Source organism: Alosa pseudoharengus, unplaced genomic scaffold (assembly GCF_046254945.1).
Source record: "Alosa pseudoharengus isolate Yale_2024_CS ecotype anadromous, Long Island Sound unplaced genomic scaffold, YU_APseudo_1.1 YU_APseudo_1.1_scf_15, whole genome shotgun sequence".
Lineage (NCBI taxonomy): Eukaryota > Metazoa > Chordata > Actinopteri > Clupeiformes > Clupeidae > Alosa > Alosa pseudoharengus.
The window spans coordinates 3578074-3596321 of record NW_027468620.1 but is presented as its reverse complement, the minus strand read 5'-3'; the positions used below and the strand labels follow the sequence as shown (position 1 = coordinate 3596321).

The window sequence follows — 18248 nt, the reverse complement described above, 5'->3', positions numbered from 1 at the left end:
ATCTACTTAACCGCTTCTTATATTACTAGACTGAATAAGTAGACTTTACTCAAGCATTATAGGTAAAGATATTACAGAGGTATTTTCATACTTTAAAGATATACTATTTTCAGGTATTTTTAGCTTCCCCAGGGGTCGCAATATATTTATATTCGGTAACACTTTATTTTAATGTGTCGCTGTTACAATGTACCTACCTAATTAGGTACAGTGGTACAACCTGTGTAACAACATGTACTATCAGGTACTATCATTGTACTTGCATTATGTATTTGTGGGTACCTACATATAGTTGTTACATTGTAATACTGAGTGATTTTACAAAACTTTGCCAATTTGCCTAAATTTTCATCAGAGGCAAAGAGCTGACCTGAGACCTGCTTACACAGGTTGTACCACTGTACCTAATTAGGTAGGTACACTGTAACAGCGACACATTAAAATAAAGTGTTACCGGATTAACAAAGAGCTATATCTACTGACAAGGTAATGTTTCACGATTCTCGTGAGATGTCTTGGGGTTAACTATTTTTGCATGGCTGGTTCTCTCGTTATCAACTCGCTACGGCTATGCTGTATGATTATTCTAGGTGAACGATTCCCCTATTACAAGTTTGTTTACCATCAAATTAGCTTTGTAAAGGTTATATTAGGGTAGAAATATTGCATAGTGTGACTTTAACATGTTAAGAGTAGAGTGGCTCAGCTTCGGAATCATTCTGTTTTTGCAGACGGCATGACATTTTGAACAAGCATAGCCTACTACTGCTTAGTGAACTAAAAAATGCTTGCTGTTCATCATGGCCTCAGTGGAATTTCTGTTCCTTCCTGGACAACTGATGGAGTGGGAAGCCATAGTTGCAAAGCCTGAGACAAACCTACAAGCCAGGTACAGGCCAACATGTATAAATTGTACACTTGGTTCACCAATATTCAATGTACGGTATAACTATGTACAGGTCATGGTGAAACAAAGTATGGAGGAAGGTGCGATATGTCTCCATTCATGTTCTATCACATCTTACCAGTTCATGTGGACTTTATAGTGCTGAACTGATTTGGTTCATCTGGTTTGATGAAGTTCTCTCAACCTGCTTGGGAGAGTTTGCAAACAATTTCAAGAGTGACCCCTTGCAGCATTAACCTCTGACCCCTCAACATTGAGTGATCAGTGAGCCCTTATAATGACTAAGTATGCCAAGTTTGATGAACCTGCTTTGGAGATACTGGATACTATAATGATATTGTTATTAACGTTGTTTGTGGAAAGATCTGCATTTTGGAGCTCCTATGGAGTATGTAAAAACATGTCAGTGAGGATAGGAGCAGGCTTCACTCAATTTGTCTATTTCTAAACTTTAAGAGTGCTGGCCTGGATAGTTATACATACAAGAAAAATAGGAGAGAGGCCGCACTATGCATACATACTCTTTTATTTGCACATACGCGTTTCGGCGTGTGCCTTCTTCAGTGTGCAAGTGCAGTGTTGTGCAGTGTTGCACACTGAAGAAGGCACACGCCGAAACGCGTATGTGCAAATAAAAGAGTATGTATGCATAGTGCGGCCTCTCTCCTATTTTTCTTGTATGTATAACTATCCAGGCCAGCACTCTTAAAGTTTAGAAATAGACAAATTGAGTGAAGCCTGCTCCTATCCTCACTGACATGTTTTTACATACTCCATAGGAGCTCCAAAATGCAGATCTTTCCACAAACAACGTTAATAACAATATCATTATAGTATCCAGTATCTCCAAAGCAGGTTCATCAAACATGGCCACCATCTTGAACTCCAATATGGCAACCATTTTCCATACCCCATGGACTTTCATAATGCAGAAAACATGGTTGTAGACCCATCATGTTCTATGTTTAGAGCAGTATAGTATTACAGATACAGACAAAATGGCATATTTTGGCATATTTAAAATCAAGATGGCGGGGAACTATATATTTTGTACTCCCATACCAAGTTTCAAGATTCCTGTGAAAACGGACCGATTCTTGTGAAAATCTTGACCGCTGCACCATAAGCATCTCACTTGAATATTTTGCCAATCACACCATGAAAGGGTCAAATCTGATCTCTCATGCAAAATGTAGACAAAAGCCATACTGTAAAGGAATCAGATTGAGAAGTTTAGAAAACAAATTCCAGCTTACTAGTAAAATTGGAAATGTATGTTGTTTCATAGTAAACACTATATTACAGAAATCAATTGCAGAAATGACACCTTTGAGCAGTGTGTTTGACTAGGCATTGGTTTTCCATCCCCAGTCTGGTAATGAGAGTCTACAACAATTAAGCTGTGCTCACATCTGTTTCAAGTGGGTTACTCTCATGAAATATGGAAGAGTCACCTCGGACAAAATCTTACAAGCAACACCTTAATTTATGGATGTTGTAAATATGACCATGGGTGCACCTGTGTGGTACTGGCCTTTACCAGTTTAGTAGTTCAGATGTCCAAATTTTATCTTTATACTTAATGTTCTTACATACAGGCTAAGAATTTCTTCTGCAAATAGTAAAGTTAAACTACACAAGGCTAAATTAACTTGGTTTAATGTAATTCCAAACCATACTTTTAAATCATACTTTGGCAACACGTAAACATTAAACATCTCTAAGTAGTATGTTCTTAATGTTCAATTTCCACGTTTTACTGACGTTGATAAGACGTTCCCGGGAATAAGGTTAGGATTTATTCTAGGGACAGGGTAGGTAATGTAATGACACTACAGAGGTATATCATAATTACTTATCATGAACAACAACCAGATACAGAACAACCAGATACGTGTACTTGCGAGGTTTGGGATTTTATTTTGAAAACAATACACAGCAGAGCTCTGCTGGCATTTCAAATCAGTTGTTTTGTGCACCAGACTTTTCAGACTGAACTTGTGTTGTATGAGGGCAGCAGCATTATTCAAATTATACATTTGTTCAAATTATAAATCTATTTCATCTATGCTAAAGATGATTCAAGTCATTCTTATTTGTTTTAAGGGGGACGTCATGGCCTTGAAAAAAATGATCCCCAAGTTTTCAGACAGTAAAGGCCAGAGTAACTGGCAAAGAGAGGTAAATAGCACAGTCAGACCCAGCAAGAGCATGATTAAGAATAATCTAGAAACTTGCAGTCATGAGGCAGGAATGCTGGAATGTGGCAATGTTTGTTAGGATGTTTAGTTTTAGACTGTTATGTTTCATCATCTCAGGTTCGATCACCATGTTTCTTTTTGCTGGTCTTTTCAATCATGGTCTCTACAACCATAGCGGTTTCTTCGTAGCCTTTCACTTTGTTGTCAGGTGACAATTTCTCTACAGACTCCACCACTTCCACCTTCTCATAACTCATTGAATCAGGAGGTATGTTGGTTCTTGGGAAAGGCATGGGTGGTGGCCCCCTTCGGGAATTGCTGTCATCCATGTTTTTACCGTTACGGGGCCCTGGCTGACCTGCATTGTGATTTTTCGGCGTGGTAGGAGCAGGGGTGGGTCCTTGATTTGTGTTTGGAGATGTGGGTCCAGGGTCCTTGGCTTTTGGGTTGTGATCTCCATTCTTTGATTTATGATTGCCTTTACCACCATGTCCTCCATCTTTCCCTTTACCTTTGTTATCCCCTCCTCTCTCTCCCTTTCCTTTATGGCCCTGTGAGTCTCCGTCTTCTGAGGGGGAGGAGGGAGAGAGAGGCCTAGGTGTAGGACTGGGGGTGGGAGATGGTTTTGAGGGTGTGGCATAGGGATCATAAGGGGGCATCATTCCATCCCAAATGGTCACAAAGACATGACCACCAGAAGGAGATGATGTGTAGAAGCAGGGATCAATGTAGCTCGAATCACCAGTGACAAGAACATAGCGGCCTTTTGTGTAGAAATCAGCTATAGGCTCAGGCTTTTTGTATTTCCTCATGCGGTCTCGAACAATGTTACAAAGCGTGTCAAATGCCTTACTGATCTGAGCACCATCTGGAACATCTTCACGTGCAACACCAGTGTGAAGGGGGATATCCTCACGTCTCACTTCACCCTCCTCCACCTCCACCATTCCTTTCTTTTCACCCTCCACACCAGACACCCTTTCCTCTAGACCACTATCCATCACATCTCTTGGGGTGATTTCTCTCTTTTTGTTCACCTTCTTTGCCAGATTTTTCTGACGGTATTTCACACTGGTAATATCCTGTATGGCCTGAGTGATGTCTGTAAGAGAATCGAGCATATGGCAGACAAACAACAAAAAAAGTATATTGCATGAGTTGACAATTAAAGTTTTCAAAAGAAATTTTAGAAGATAAATGTAGATCAATTTACCATTTTCTGTAATGATAAATATTAAATGCATGACTGTTTTGCTCTTTTGTTTCACAGTGCAGCACACCAGTATAATTCAGTATGAATTTAAAGACTGTTAGTTCACCTCCCTAATTGGAGCTTTCCCATTTACTTGATTTACCTGTGAAACACAAGCATATTACACCATCTTTATTCCATTTCTCACCTTTCCCTCCCCTGGGCACTGTGGGGTTGTGAATATATCTGAAATTAGTTGTGAACAACGTAATTGGAGTTCCAATTATCGCTGAATTTAACCTGTAAGAGAGATATGAAGCACATCAAGATGGTATTAATCAATCGATTTCATTGTAGCTGTCTCCACCTAAACTGATTTAGGACAGAAAAAGCAGTAATTATTATTTGATGCTCTAATTCCAATTTCATTTAACTATTTACACAATAAGACGTTTTGGTTGTTGGTACATCATGTCTGAAGAACAGAACTTGCCTTTTGTGAATACACTGTAAATTTAGAAAAATCTAATACATTTTATTTAATTTCAATGAATTTACTAGAGAATTAGAACCAGGAATGAAAGCAGTGTTTACTGCTCTTATAGCTAACTGACTATGGTATTAAAACCTCAATACCCAGACTGATGGGATGAATCTAAAATGGTATAAATCGCAAAAAAATATTAATACATTTACAAATTCAAGGTTTGAACATGAATGTGAAATGATAAAAAAAGGTGGAGAAATAGTGCCACCATGTGGTGAATATTGTTTTGTGTGCAGTCCAGAGCATGACAAAGAACAATATGCTAAGGCTGTACAACTTCAACAAAAGTGTGGTTACTGCAAATACAGTATTACATACCCTCCTGAAAGTTTGCCATGTTTAGACTGTGACACTGACCTGTTGTCCTCGTTTTCAATGATCCTTTTATATCTCTCCAGTTCATTTTCAAGGGAGGACTGGTAGATTGCCAGGTGCCTGCACTCATTGGTGTACTTTTCCAGTGTGCGTTCGGCCTCCTCAATCTCCTTCCTTAATGACTCAATCTGCTCATTGTACAGCTGAATCTCATCATCATAGCTTTCCTGTGTACTTTTTATGGCTTGCTCCAACACAGAAGTCTATAAGACAGAGAAGGCAAGACAGTTTCTAGATAGTGTAGTGTAGCATTACAGGAGGCCACAAGGTACATGAATACTCAGGTATGTGAATATAATCACCAACCTCTGTCTGTAGTCTTTGCTTTTGTGCTTGTAGCTGGCAGAGGGCACTCTTGTACTCCTCCAGCTGACTTTGCAGTGCTGGAACACGTCGCTGTGCAAGAAGTTTTTCCTGTTCCTAAAAAATAAAAAAGAGAGGAATCTAGTTACATGCAAGTGTGAGTCCACTCGTAAGAGCCATCAGGGTAACATAAAACAGAACTGAAAATAAAATAAAAGAGACAAAAATATGCAATATCCAATATAGAGGGCCTGTAATACAAATGCACACATAAGGTGCCAATCAGTGTAGTTTGACATTATTCAATCAGTGCTTTAAATGATATTCTATATATGTGGAATACACCTGATGCACATACTTAAAAGCAAACACGATCCTGTCTCTTCGCTATAACACTGCAATGTGGCAAAGGAAAAAATGTGCAATTACAGTGGACACGTTTAAATCCAATTATAATTTACCTGACCTCATTTTGACTGAACTAAACAAACTGATATCTGACAAACATACCTCTGATATCCCAACTGACACATTAGGCAAAAGAGGAGTTGTCTGGTTGATTTGTTGTAGAATGTTCACGTAAGTTTGGATTTCTGCCAGATTCTAGAAGACAAAAATCGTAATAATGTGTTTCTGAACTATGTCAATATGTATCATTAACCATCCCAAACATACATGCCCCTCATTGTACTGCCTCATTTCTGCAAGCATATAATCAGAAATCACAACTGCACTGTTACAGTACAGTGCTCAGTTATAATGAATGGAAGTTGGATGTAATCTGAGCTACTTAAAAACACTACCACTTAATTAGGGCCTTGACAATATTTTTGCCTGTGCCCCTGATGTTTACTAATGCAGAGAAACACAAGGGACAGTGGAATGGGATATGAAAAGCCATGTCCATGTATTTCATTCAGTTGTAAATAGATCTTAAATATGAATCAACCATCCATTCAATCAATAATGCAATCAGTGATTTATGTACATCTGTTATACTGCACATTATTATGAACACTGGTATGCTTAAAATGCAGATATGATAATGTGATAGCTGAAAAAAAAACATGAGCCCTAATTCATTAACTTGAATGATGAACAAACTCTCACGTCTAACTCTAACTTTAACACCACGGGTAAGACAAAGGATTTATTTATATATAAATATATACATATATATCCCTGAGTGATTGCCGCTAAACCTTACAATGACAATCTAAATATGCAATGTGAAGGGCATAGTAGCAAACCATGTATTTCATGGACATTTTGGAAGACCCATAAAGCCCATAATGATTTCCTATAGGAAATAAATCTTGTAAAGTATATTTTACCTTTTTATGTCTGTCTTTGGTAGAGTTGATGTCATCTTGGAGGAACTGAGACTGGATCTGGTACTCAAGGTTTCTGAGTAGACCATTATCAGCTTCCTGCAAGTGTGAGAATTTTTTAAAAAAATGTAAGACTAACCAGTTCTTTCTTGGTTGCAATTTTAGGTCATGCTTTCGTAACATTTATACTGACATTTACAGAACCACATGTTTCACACTTACAACAGCCATTCATATGGTATGGTACCTTATTAAGTTGTTCCAGTGTACCTCGCAGCTGTTCTTGATAGTCACATTCATTTCTATACCTGTGAAAAAACATTACTGTAATTTTGCTGTGTACATCCTGGTGATATGTGCTTATCATGCAGTATCATGTCATTGCGGACCCAATCAAATCTGAACCAAAGCTTCACTATACAGTATGTATACCCATCACTATGTAGATCTTTTACCTTAAAATAACAGCTTCAAGTCACTGATAATACGGAGAATCACTACTCAAACCTGGTATTGCACTGATCGTTTTTGTCAGTTTCCAGCGCACTTGGTGCAAGGGGTAATACTAAGCATACATAAAATTATACAATATTTTCTTCAAAACTAACTAACCAAAGTGACTTCATCTAAATATATGATCAAAGAGCACAGTGGAAAAGGTGAGAATCGCTAAATTATCCCATCTGATTCATAAGCATTGTCTCACCTGTTGGTGAACTCATCTAGCATACGTTCTGCATCCTTCAGCTCTCGTTCAAGTTTGGCACGGTCAGAGTAGAGCTCTCGGATGCGCTGCCGATTCAGATTAATCTGCTCACCAAAAGCTTCCTCCAGGCCAGATGCCTCCTCCATCCTCTGCAGTGTCTCTAGCTGCTTGCGAAAGATGGCATTGCGCTGCTCCAGCACACGTGCCCGGTTGATGTAACGGGCAAACCGGCTGTTCAGCTCTTGCAAGCTTTCCCAACCTTCTGCAGCTGTGGGACCTGAAGAAGTAGAGCAAGCCTCTGGGCTGCTTGCTTCTTCAAAAACATCCGAACGCTCATACTTTTCCTTACGAACCTCCCATAAGTAGCTGGTTTTAAACATGTTGCCCTGCTGCTGTACAACTCCTCTCTCCACTCCACTACTGTGGGGCTGAGTTATGTGTGCTCACTCTCTTCAGCACCTTTAGTGTGTGAAAACTAGGGTGCTCACCCTCTGCTGTCTCATGTTAGACTGAAGGCTGCCCCTCTCAAACCATGGGCGAAATAGCTAAAAACCTTCCCCCCCAGTCATGGCATGCCTGCTCTGCCCCTGGGGTGTTCCAGAGAATTGTTTACCCATTGTTACTGCTTCCCACAAAAGCACTGTCATTGTTGATGGTGCAAAAAAGACTGATAGCATGCAGGACAAGACTATGCTGTGTCAAACAAACCATTATCAATATTTTTTGTCCAATGCTCAGCTGTTTCCATTTTATTTGGAAGGTGAGGTAAATAAAATGCATGGTGTGCACTTCAACAAAGGGTAGAGGCAACTATGAGTAGGCATTAGACTGATCTGGATACAACTGGTATCCCTTTGTTTTAGTAATAGCTACAGAACTTTTCCATGAACAATATGCAGATGTTGAACAAAAGACATTGTGACATAGAAAAAAATGTGCCAATGATAAATCCCTGGTGGCACAGTAGTCTTATGATTAATCAAATGAGTTATAGTTGATATCATTAATATAAATACTATTTTTTCTGTGAATTGTGTGATAATTCAGTTCTTGACAAGACAAATCTGTATTGTTGTTTACAAATTAAACCAATTTTAAACAATGAATTTACAATAACTTCACCATGGCAAAACTCCAAAAAGCAACAAGCAAAATATATGTTTTGCAGTCATTTAAAATACTTCATCATAAGGTCAAACAGCATGTAACTTGGGTGTCATAATTTCTCCAAGCCTGTTGCCTCAGTCCCAAAGTCATGTCGGTTTTATAATGTACAATGTTCAGAAAAACAGAAATATCTTATATGCCACACAACTTCTTGTACAGGTCATGGTTCTTTCCAAACTGGACTATAGCAATACATTGTTAACTTGCCTACCTGCTTGTGAAGTGAGACCATTGCAGATGATTCAAAATGCAGCAGCATGTCTGGTCAGAAGACACATGTAACTTCTCTTCCATGATCATTAGGTGGCAGGGCAAGGTAAATGTGATTGTCGTCAACATATGATAAGATATCTGATTGTTCTTAAAAATGTGTCCAAGTGGGAACATATAGAAGTTTCTAAAGCGGTCTCAGAATCGATCCCTGGGGATCACTATAGGTTAGGGATGTCTGTGTGGAGGTACAGTCGCCAATGGCAACAAAAAGCTTCTTACCTGTATGTATGATTTCAGCCAGCTGATGACTGTGCCTGAGAACCCAACCCAACCCAATGCTCAAGTCTGTTAAATAGAATATTGTGATCAACTGTATCAAAAGCTACACTAAGGTCTAATAGACAGCAGTTTGATGCTAAAAATGCAGTTGGTTAATTGAAATGTATTTTCTTTTTTCTTTACCAATAAATGGTAGGTAGTATGGACAAACACAATGAAATATAGTTTGCGTCTAACCAGAAGTGCAAAAAAGCAGAAAAGTGCAATGTGATATACAAAGTATAGAGAGGTGGTGCCTAGACAGGACAGGATATATAGTGCAGTGTAGACAGTAGTATGCAGTTGGTTTACAGAAGGTGGTTTACAGTAATATAAATTAAATATAAATATGTGCAGTGTATTAGCAGTAACCTTATAAGAGCAGAACAAATATGGTTATTTAGTATGAACAATGTATGAAGAACATGTACAGATATGTGCAGTGTAGTAGCAGTAACATAGAGTAGTAAGAATAATATAGATATATGCAGTATACTGACAGAATATATTATAAGAAAAACAGCATTAATATGGATATTCAGTATACCGTATAGACAGATATGTACAGTATGTCAGTATTTATGACAGCTTCAGGGAAATGCACCTGACATAATGTATGATTACAATGTGAAGCACATCAGCTGCTAGTAGATGCAGTGCCACATCACACACTATGCATAGGGCACCAAGGGACAGAGGTGGCACCAAAACAATAAATAGGAGTACCTTTACTGTGAACTGCTTTTCACTCTTCCTAGAGTGGGGGTTCCCAAACCTTTCAGCCCACGACCCCCAAAATAACGGTACCAGTGACTTGTGACCCACTATCCCCAGAGGTGGTAGAAGCATACAAACGTTGCACGCAACAGCACACACACACTAATAGGCCTATCGAAACACAAGCATAATACCACAAAAGAACATAACAGCCTAACAACCATAATATTTTTTATAATTTAACATCCATAATACAATTTATTTAATACTTTTTTTTATTTAATACTTTTTTATTACAAGTATACAAACATGGGGCTTCCAGCTGACATTCAACATATAAGGCTGCGAGGTCATGAGCTCTGCAACTTTTAATTTAATATTTTTTTTAGCGTGCAGAATACAAATAAATATATAAATACATCTTCCTAAACTCTTATAAGTTTAGTCGAGTCACTTAGACAAAGATATAATGCTTCTGCAGGGCATTTAGTTTAAAAACAATGGCTAATTGCACGCACAAGTCAGCTAACTTAACTACTAGCAAGAAGGGTGCTAGCTCTCCCACTGCAGCTGATGCACCACTAATTTCTTTGGAATCTGTCGAGAAAATAATGTTTACAACTGCCCTTCTTCAAGAAATAGCTTCCATTCGCCAAGAGTTGCATACCACCGTCAGCTCTCCACAGTCTGCTAACTTTCAGAACACCAAACACATTGACAACCTGGAGCAGTCTACTACAGAGTGGAGCTCAACTCGCCTTATTCACCCGGCGGCCAGAACGAGGCTACAGGGTACACTTGCCATCACACATCAGTCCAGCAGATGGTGGTAATGCACTTTGTAAACTGCCAAAAAAAACTCACTGAAGAAGAAAAATAAGAAGTGAACCCTTCTTTTTCTGTGAGCTTTTTGTTTTGCAGTTGGGTGGAGATATGCGTGGGTCTTACTATATTAGCCTGAGGAGAGGCTGGCTGGGTAGGTCAGGTATACCATTCGACTTTTCAGGGTAAGGGTAAGGCTAGGGATGCTGGGATTCTGATTAACAAATCAGTACCATTCGTACCATCTGAGACCAAATCAGACCCTAATGGGTATTTTGTTATTGTGGTTGGTCACATCCCTATCGAGTGCCAGAGAGCCAGGTATCCGGACTGAGAGCGGAGATTGAAACAATAAGGAAACTGGGGGTCATTGAACCCTCCACCATCAAGTGGAGCAGTCCAATTGTGATGGTCTCAAAGAAGGATGGGTCCCTCAGGATTTGTATGGACTTCAGGAAGCTCAATGCCATCTCCAGATTTGATGCGTAACCGATGCCTCGTTGTGATGACCTTATGGAGAGGATTGGCAAAGCCCGCTACATCACCACACATAATCTTTGTAAAGGGTACTGGCAGGTGCCCCTGCAGGAGAGGTCCAGGGAGTGCATACAAGCATACAAAACCCAAGAGATCAGCCCTAAAACCAGTTTCCTTTGCCAGTTGGTTCTGAAGTCTTCCAACACACTAACCCACAATTCTCAGACCAACAGTGCTTTCCATAAATCCCAATTTCTCAAATCATGAAACAACATAAGAACACATATCTTGAACAGATATAAATAAAAACCCTCTCTGTAAACACTTCATGTGAGTTTCCCTTCCTATTGTGGCAACTTCGAGGACTGAGGACTCATTCATCCACAACAGCATCAACTGAAACTTTCTTAAAAAAAAAAAACAGTCCAATCGTTATGTAGAAAGCTAACGTTAGTGTGACCCCAACCCCTGATATCATGCATATACACTTTAAATGGATCTTGATCGCTAGACATCGCCGAGTACTGTTGATAGGGAAAAAAACGACCAAAATTGGTGCTACCGAACTGGAGTAGCTGCAGCTAATGGCCAGTGCTTCCAGTGAGCTACAATGCTAGGTCTGGGGTAGTTAGTTTATTAGTTGTCCCCTTAGGGAAATTCTTTTTCACATTTTCCAAAAACCGCTTTTCATCCTGCATGGTCACAGGCACAGAATGGCACATACAGTACATGGTCAGTCACAGAAATAGGAATGACACATACACATTACATACATCATAGGCATTTGACACAGACTTTTACATAAATTATTGGGGGTTTCATGGGAAAAACATACATTAATGCACTGCATGCATTTATCTGTGGAGCTTTGTGTTGTTGAATGTTTGGATTGCTAAGGGGATTAGGCTTCTGCTGAAGCGGGCTTTATTGCACCTTATGCTTCTAAACCTCCTGCCAGAGGGTAGGGGTGAGAAGTAGCGGTTGAGTGGGTGGGTAATGTCCAGGGATATTGAATGAGCAATACATGCGATGGCCTTAGTGTTTAGTTCTTGTAAGTTTGGAGCAGTGTTGTGCCTGAACGCGTTCATTGAACGAAAGTTCATGAACTCGTTCATATTTTGACCGAACTTGAACTGAACGTCCTGCATTACTGCCTGATGAACGTTACTGTGAACTCGTTCATTCTGGTGTCTGTGAACGGCACGCTCTTTCAGTTTAATTCGTTCAATAGGGTGCCAGATTTCTACACAGCCTTCCACATGAAAACCCGGCTAAAACACACCGTAAAAAGGCCTTAATATGGCAGCATGCAGGTCACCATTTCTCAAACTATGGGCCACGGTCCGCAACGTGGACAATGCTGGTCTGCAGAGTGAAATTATTCCCGGGGCATCGTCTGATAATTTGCTGCGCAATTGATCGATCAAGGAACCGCGGACAGAAAAAGAAAACAAACGTTTCTGCAATTAGTAGGAAATACTTGTTAATTTGGTGTCATCAAACATAGAGGCATAGAATTAAGTCGTGGTATGAGCGTTTATTCAATGCATGCGTGTGCACGTTGGTAGCAAAGCTAAGCTCAACCTATTGGAAGGCTATTTAATTATGAAACGACATTTAATAGAACGACGTGGATTTACGCAACTTCCATAAAAACAGAGCACAGACTATATAAAACACTGTCTAGCATTAAGTATTAAAGTCAGCCAAAAGCTATTAATTAGTCTTAGTTAAAGATAGCTAAAGATCTCCAGATCAGTGATTTACGCATGATCTGATCCGCCATTTACCATTCACAAAAGCTGGTTGTGTTTCCTGAATCCTTACAATCAGGCATTCAAATGAAATGTATTTAAATAGCATATAAATATTCTATCAGTGTATGATGCTTGCATGAGGGAAAGATCCCAAAACAACGGCACCCATATAATTGCTTTTGTTTTGAGAAGTATTTCTCATGCAAGCATCATCCAACAATGCAAAAACATTGCAGGCCTAATTATATTTTACAGTTGTAAAGCAGTACTCTGATGTGCATGTTTTCACAAACTTTTGTGAACAATCTTAGCACTTTAAACATTGACTGTTTTGAAGTGCATGTATAGCAATATAGTATAAAAATAATAATAATTGTGATATCATTATAATTTGATGGGGGGTGGGAGGAGGGGGTGGGTTCATGTAGGTGGGCCCTATGACCCCAAAGTATGCCTTGACTGGGCCTCAGGTCAAAGAAGTTTGAGAAAGGCTGATGTAGACGACAAAGCAGCAAGGAGGCGTCGTATGATCATTTAAACAAGTTTTATGACAAGGTCGGTGAGGATGGGAAAAATCGTACATTTCTGTGCAAACTTTGCCCGCACTTCAGTCACATCCACAGCAAACCTGAAACGGCACATTGAACTGAAGCACCTGGCTAGCCTTTCAAGGTATGTGCAAGCCAATACAAAATCAAAAGACTGTCAAGACAGATCCTCAACCCAAATTAACTGCATTCTATATGGGCTGTGGCAATAATTTTGAAAAATAATAGCTCGCAGCAACATATGAAAAAAAAAAAAAGAACTATGAACTAGTTCATTTTTGGAAAGTGTGAACTTAGTTCAAAATTTTGAATTATGAACTATGAACTGAACTAGTTCATTTTAAAATTTGTGAACTGAACTTTGAACTAGTTCACGTAGAAAATGAACTTTTCTGGTTTGGAGTATGCAGACCTGTTATTTTGGTGCAGTTTTGGTAAGTTGAGTGAGTTTGTTACGGTTTTTTACAGTAAGCATGTTGAAGAAGCAGGTGGAACAGTATAATATGATGGGTTGGACAATGCTGGTATACAGTAGTAGGCGTAGATGGGGGGCAACATGAAGTCCTTTTAGTTTGCGCACTGCTGACAGTCTTTGGATTCCTTTTTTCTGTATGTCTGTTGTGTGATGTTCAAAGGAGAGGTTATTGTCAAATGTGAGTCCAATGTATTTGAAATGGTCTACTGTTTCCACTGTTTCGTTGGAAATAATGATGGGGTGGTGGGATTGTGTGTATCCAAAAAACATTTCTTTTGTTTTGCTGATGTTGAGTTTGAGATAGTTATTTCCACACCACTGAGTGAAGTGAGAGACTGTGTTAAGATATTCTTGGGTTGAATGAGTGTCTGTGAGGAAGCCAAGGATCGCGGTGTCATCGGCGTACTTGAGGAGTATGGTGTTGGATGAGGGGCTGGTACAGTAGTTTGTGTAGAGGTGTATAGGAAGGGGCTTAGAACACAACCCTGCGGGACTCCTGTGTTGGAGGTCAGTGCAGGTGTGGTTGTTGTGCTTATCTGGACGGATTGTTGTTTGTTGGTGAGGAAGTTGTGGTGGAGATGGATCAGGCGGGAAGGGACATTGAGGTCATGCAGTTTCTGGATCAGTAGGTGTCTTTGAATGGTGTTGAAAGCAGAGCTGAAATCTGCAAACTGGATCCTGGCAGTTGTGCCTGGGGAATCCAGGTGTTGTAGGAGGAGGTGCAGCAGGCATGCCACAGCATCCTCAGTGCCTCTCTTCATCCTGTAGGCGAATTGGAAAGGATCTAGATGTGGGCGGACATGTGGCAGGATGTTTTGTTGATAGATGTGAAGGCGATGGGGCGGAAGTCATTGAGGTCTTTGGGACGTGTTTTTTGGGGTACTGGGATTATTGTAGCTGTTTTGCAGAGGGTGGGGATTCTGCATTGATGGTAGACTTCACAGAAGAGTCGGTGGATTATTGCAGAGAGTTCAGTGACACAGGTCTTAAGCACCCTTGCTGGGATCCCATCAGGCCCTGGGGCCTTGCCTGGCTTGCATCTCCTCAGTTGCCACCTGACATCTTCCTCTGAGAAGGGGGCTGGGTCATTTGGGTCCAGCAGGGGGAGTGCATCCAGCTGACTGCAACACTCATCTGAGTAGTCGACTGAGTCGAACCGGTTAAAAAACATGTTTAGTTGATGTCCTTGCTCTGATGAGATTGGTGTGCTGGGTCTGGGTGCATTTCCTGTCAATGTTTTGGCCATCTGAAAGGCTTGTCTGGTGTTCATGGAGCTGCATTTTTGTTCCAGTTTATTTTTGTATTGTCGTTTGGCTTTGAAAACTTCATTTTTTACTACCCTATTTGCTGTTTTGATTGCTGTCCAGTCCTTGAGCTTGAAGGCTCTGTGTTTTTCCTTCAGGCTTTCTCTTAGCTGAGGTGTGATCCATGGCTTAGAGTTGGGGTATTTTTTTATTTTCTTAATTGGAATGGTGGTCTGAATGCAGAAGTTTATGTAGTCTGAGATGATGAAGACCCTGTCAGTGTCCCAGTCGGTGCATGCCAGGGAGCCTTGGAGTTGCGCGATGGTGTCCTCCGTCCATTGAGGGGCGCTATAGGTCTCTGACTTGAGTCTTTTGAGTTCCTGTTTGTATACCGGAAGTAAGCAGATCATGTTGTGATCTGCAAGTCCGAGTGGAGGGTAGGAGCATGTGCGGTATGCATCGGTGATGTTGCCATAGCATACAGTACTGTAGGTCAAAGATGTTATCCCTTCTGGTGGGGGTGTCAACATCCTGGTGAAATGATGGCAAAACAGTGTCCAGTCTGCAGCTGTTATAATCCTCTATACGTGCCTTTTTTCTTCTTAACAGTCTCAAAATGTCATTAAAGGTTCTGTGCAACATGAACAGGGACCTTACGTGACAAAACGATGCATTTTCAACTCATTAGGCCTATTTTATTTTTAATTTAATTTTTTTCCCGGTGGTAGCAAGGGATAGGTGGGACATTTATTTTATTTTTTTATTTTCCTTTACAGTAGCAATTTATTTTTTCATAACATAGCCTACCTGTTAGGGGTGTAAAGATTAACCGATACGTATCGGTATCCGTTTTTAACGTGTAAGATACGGCTACATCGATACGTTAAGCCCCGTATCGGAAAAAGACTGAAATGAACCGGTCGTTATATCGATTTACTTGTTATGAATCGGTGCACAACCTTTTCTGCTCGCTCAGACCATAGGCTCAGACTCATTTACGTTCCAAGCAGCGCGTTCATCCCACTTCCGGTTTTGAAACTATACGTGGCACGGAATTGTGGGTAATGCAGTTCGTTTTTGGTTACATTCATTGCCCAAAGTTGTCAAATGACCTCATTACCCATACATCTATTGCAACCTAACCATGTGACAATTTGGCTTTTGTTTTTCGAAATCCAGCGTGAAATGAAGCACTTATAGCATGCCTAAACAGCAACGATAGTCTGTAGAGTAGCCTTACCTTTGATGAAGGGATTTCCTTAATGTTAAATAATAATTTGGCCCTTGCTGCTAAAACGATGCATAAATTATTAGCCAATGATTTTGTTCATATTCACTCAGACTTACTTTTAACATTTTAGGTTTCTGCATTAGGTCTACTGTTGGAACAAAATAAGCCCAGAGAGTTCATTGATTTGTAGGCCTATTTTATTCTTGTAGGGTAGGCTAGGCCTATATGAGAAAAGGCCAAGAGTGTCTTAAGCACTGTTTTATTTTATTTCGGTATTGTCTTACCTCAACAAGGCTACAGCTCCATGAAAACAATCAGATATAACTCTATAAAACTCTTTAAAGTCTATAAAAATGTATTTTTATGTTGTATTTGGCTGCTGTGCTTGACTGAAATGTAGACTATTCTTTTTTCATTTCAATACAGTATATGAAACAAACCTCAGTTTAGATAATCATATTCACACATTTTGTTGCCTAATTGACAACCATGACCATGATAATTGATAATATAAAATGAATGTGCACCTTGAGCAAATTATAAAAAATCTTTCAGAATGCTTTCCATTCTTGAACTGCATCGAATTGCATTGAATCGCATCGAATCGTACTGAATCGTTTTTTATAAACATGTATTTTTTGTTGTATCGAATCGTGCCCATGTATCTAGATGCGAATCGTATCGTCTTTTACATGAGAGATTCACACCCCTACTACCTGTACTACATGTTCTCTATCACTTTGTGTGTTACACCAGCATGTTACACACACACACACACCAGGGCCGTAGTAACCATAGACATTGAGGGGGACGTGTCTCCCCCAATATTCAAATATGACCAAAATGTCCCCCCCAATATTCGGACATAGAAAAATAAAGAACGAATAAAGCGCTATACTAGGCCTACAGGAAACCAACACGTACTGTATCTGAAATGTAATCAAACGTAAATAACGCACAAATTAGTGACCTATGGTTCTAGAGTAGCCTACACCCCTGAGTGGTTTGTCCTGGTGATTTTCCGTTTTTCGTTAATGGAGTGCGCTATCAAAATCTTCCATTTACTGCACCCTACTGCGGTGAGGTAGGGCTGTTAACAATATCGCAAAAGCTACTGGTACAATTTTCACAAAACTTCTTGAAAAGGTGTAGCACATGCTAAGGAAATCCCATACATGTTTGGAGCCGATCAGACTGAAAGGGAACATTTTCCATATTGTAGCCTATTCTCGCAATGATAGCGAAAGTGAAAAGTTTTATTTTAAATGATGAATTTGTGCAAGCCTGTGTCATTTCTTTCACGTCTTTCAACATAAATAATGCATTCATATGCTAGTAGTAATGCCAGAAATTACCGTTTATAGGCATCTTAGAAATTATTTTTGCATCTTGCATATTATTTAGATGCGCACTCAATCGCGCATCCATGCAGGCAAAACGATCAAATGTGGTGACGTTTACAATAGGCCTACGTGATAGCCTACAGTTAATGTGAATCGCGGACAATAACCAAAGAAAGGAATTTGCACCTCCATTCACCAATTAAAGGCTGTAGTAGGCCTAGTGTTTCTACATGTTGGCACAAAACGTCATTTCTGTCAGAAGCCAGTCTATAATGCATACAGGGGTAACATGAGGTGGCTCAGACAGAAAAGGGGCCTGTCTTAGTAGCCTATTCCTGAATCCTGTCCCTTTCAAACTATGTTAAAATTGTGTG

At 39.9% G+C, this 18248-nt stretch overlaps 1 protein-coding gene across 1 annotated transcript; it reads right to left on the bottom strand.

Annotated features, from left to right (window-relative positions):
* Nucleotides 1-3221: 3221 nt before the first annotated feature.
* Nucleotides 3222-7942, bottom strand: bfsp1 (beaded filament structural protein 1). Its single transcript, XM_076286496.1, has 8 exons — nt 7563-7942; nt 7104-7164; nt 6860-6955; nt 6036-6128; nt 5529-5642; nt 5205-5425; nt 4509-4600; nt 3222-4210 (listed from the first exon to the last, which is right to left on the bottom strand). The coding sequence occupies exons 1-8, from the start codon at nt 7940-7942 to the stop codon at nt 3222-3224; spliced, it is 2046 nt and encodes a 681-aa protein (XP_076142611.1).
* Nucleotides 7943-18248: the final 10306 nt, after the last annotated feature.